At 54.6% G+C, this 2,208-nt stretch overlaps 1 protein-coding gene across 1 annotated transcript; it reads left to right on the top strand.

The window, feature by feature from the left end:
• Positions 1-886: 886 nt before the first annotated feature.
• LOC116744084 (paraneoplastic antigen-like protein 8C) lies at positions 887-1,498 on the top strand. Its single transcript, XM_032613394.1, has one exon. The coding sequence runs from the start codon at positions 887-889 to the stop codon at positions 1,496-1,498; it is 612 nt and encodes a 203-aa protein (XP_032469285.1).
• The last annotated feature ends 710 nt before the right edge of the window (positions 1,499-2,208 follow it).

The raw sequence follows: 2,208 nt of genomic DNA, 5'->3' as shown, positions 1-2,208 counted from the left end.
CCAGCGGGAGCCCTTCAGGCTGGCTCTATGCCCTTCCACCTGTTCCCATCATTCTTTGAGCATTTCCTTACTTTCTGACCCCAAAAATGTTCCAAAAATGGCTGAGCGCCCGAAATGGCTCTTCTTGTATCTTCCCTGTCCCCCGACCCCTAGAATCAGCCATTTTCTCAAGGGAGAAGAGAGGGTACTTCTGAAGGCGGGTGGCTGACCCCTCACCCCTGAATGACTCCCCTCAGACTCAGATTTAAATGCGGCCGGCCGGGCCAATGGCAGAGGCAATGCTCTAGCAGTTGCCATGGTGACCGCTGAGCTGCAGAGCGGAAGGAGGTGGTGATGTCATTGTGGGAGCAAGTGCAGCGGTCACGTCCTTGTCTCAGCCAGGTTACAGGGCAGTGAGGGTAGCCTCTGGGCCAGCGGCAAAGAACAAGCCGCCCTGCCCGCCGGGCACCCTCGCAGGACGCCCCGGTGACAGCAGCCCCAGGGCGATCAGCCGTCCCAGATCTGCTGAGACTGACAGGATCTGCGAGACCTTTGAGGAACACCGCCAGAAAGAGGGACCAGCATCTTCATACGCGCTCTGGTGCGGCCTTGCCTAGGACTCAGGATCCACGAGCTAGCCGGCAGACACCCACCCCTGCTTCACACTCTGTAAGTCCCTAGGAATTCCCAAGAGCCCCCTGGGAGGGAGGTTACAGAAGGCTGGCCACTGTGCAGCCCTGTGGGCAGGGCCTGGGGCATCTTTGGCTGAGGTGGACAAACTAGGCCCCGTGAGGCCTCTCTCTTTGCCTTGAGAAAGGGTCATGGCATCCTGGATAACGTTTTGGATTCCCGAGGCAGCTCAGGTGTGCACCATCGGGCATACTGCTGCCTCAGAGAGCTGGGCAAGATGCTTTTCGGCGTCAAGGACATTGCACTGTTAGAGCATGGGTGCAAGGTTTTTGAGGTGGACAGTTACAAGTCTCTGATGATCCTGGGTATCCCGGAAAACTGCAACCATGAGGAATTCGAAGAGATCATACAGGCCTCCCTAAAACCTCTGGGTAAGTTCAAAGTGGCTGGGAAGGCCTTTGTGGAAGAAGAGAGATCCAAGGCCGTCATCATTAGGCTGGCAGAGGACATCAATTATGCCGTGATCCCCAGGGAGATCAAGGGCAAGGGCGGCCTGTGGAGAGTGGTCTACATGTCCCGGAAGCAGGATATCGAACTCCTGACCAAGCTGAACCTCTTCCTGCAGAGCCAGGGCAGGACGGCGCAAGATGTGGCCCGGGTCCTAAGGCAGGAACTGTGCCCGACAGTGACGGGCCCCAGAGAGCTTCCTGTCAGAAACTGCTATGAGCCTGGGCCAGGGGAGAAACCGGGGCCTGGGGCCACTGCTGCAGTGGACAGAGTGCCACCTCTGGACTCCACGAAGGAGAGCAAGGCGGGAGACGGCAAGAAAGGCAAGCGGAAGCACAAGAAAAACCGTCGACGACACCATGCATCTGACAGGAAGCTGTGAGGTGACCTGGGGTGGGCGTCAGCTGAGTGGGTGTGGGTGGTGACTTGGAAAGGTGGGTGCCCTCTGAGTAAGTTCGGGGGAGATGAGTTACCCAGTCAAGGGAGTGGGTGACGTTTCAGTAAGAATGGGTAACATCTGACTAGTGTGAGCGAAGGTGGGTATTTTTATCTGAGTTAACTTGCGGGTGACATCTGAGCGGGTGTGGTTAAGACTTAGTTGAGTGTGAGTCACTCATCCATTCATTCTACAGATGTGCATTGCACACCTACTATGTCCCAGGCACTGTTCTAGGAGCTGGGGATACAGAACGGAGCAAATCCAATGCAACTTTCTGCCTTCACGGCACTCATAGTGAGTGGGTAGCTTCTGAGTTACTTGGGTACATCTGAGTGCGAGTAGGTACCATTTGAGCAGAGTGGATAATATCTGGTTGAGTATGGATCATTCATTCATTCAACAAATATTTCCTGGGCACCTGCGGTGTACCAGACACTATTCCACGCACTGGGAATACACCGGGGCACAAAACGGACCCAAACCTTGCCCTCGCGGCACTCATATTAAATATTTGAGTAGGTGCGGGTAACATCTCAGTTGTTTTTTGAATACTTCAATATATATGAGTGAGCGTGGGTACCATTTGATGTGTGGGTAGCATCACATCACTTGAGTAAGCTCAAGTGGGTAATATTTGAGTAGCTGTGCGCAAC

This window comes from Phocoena sinus, chromosome 19 (genome assembly GCF_008692025.1).
Source record: "Phocoena sinus isolate mPhoSin1 chromosome 19, mPhoSin1.pri, whole genome shotgun sequence".
Lineage (NCBI taxonomy): Eukaryota > Metazoa > Chordata > Mammalia > Artiodactyla > Phocoenidae > Phocoena > Phocoena sinus.
The sequence above is the reverse complement of the archived record's forward strand: the minus strand, read 5'-3'. Positions and strand labels throughout refer to the sequence as shown.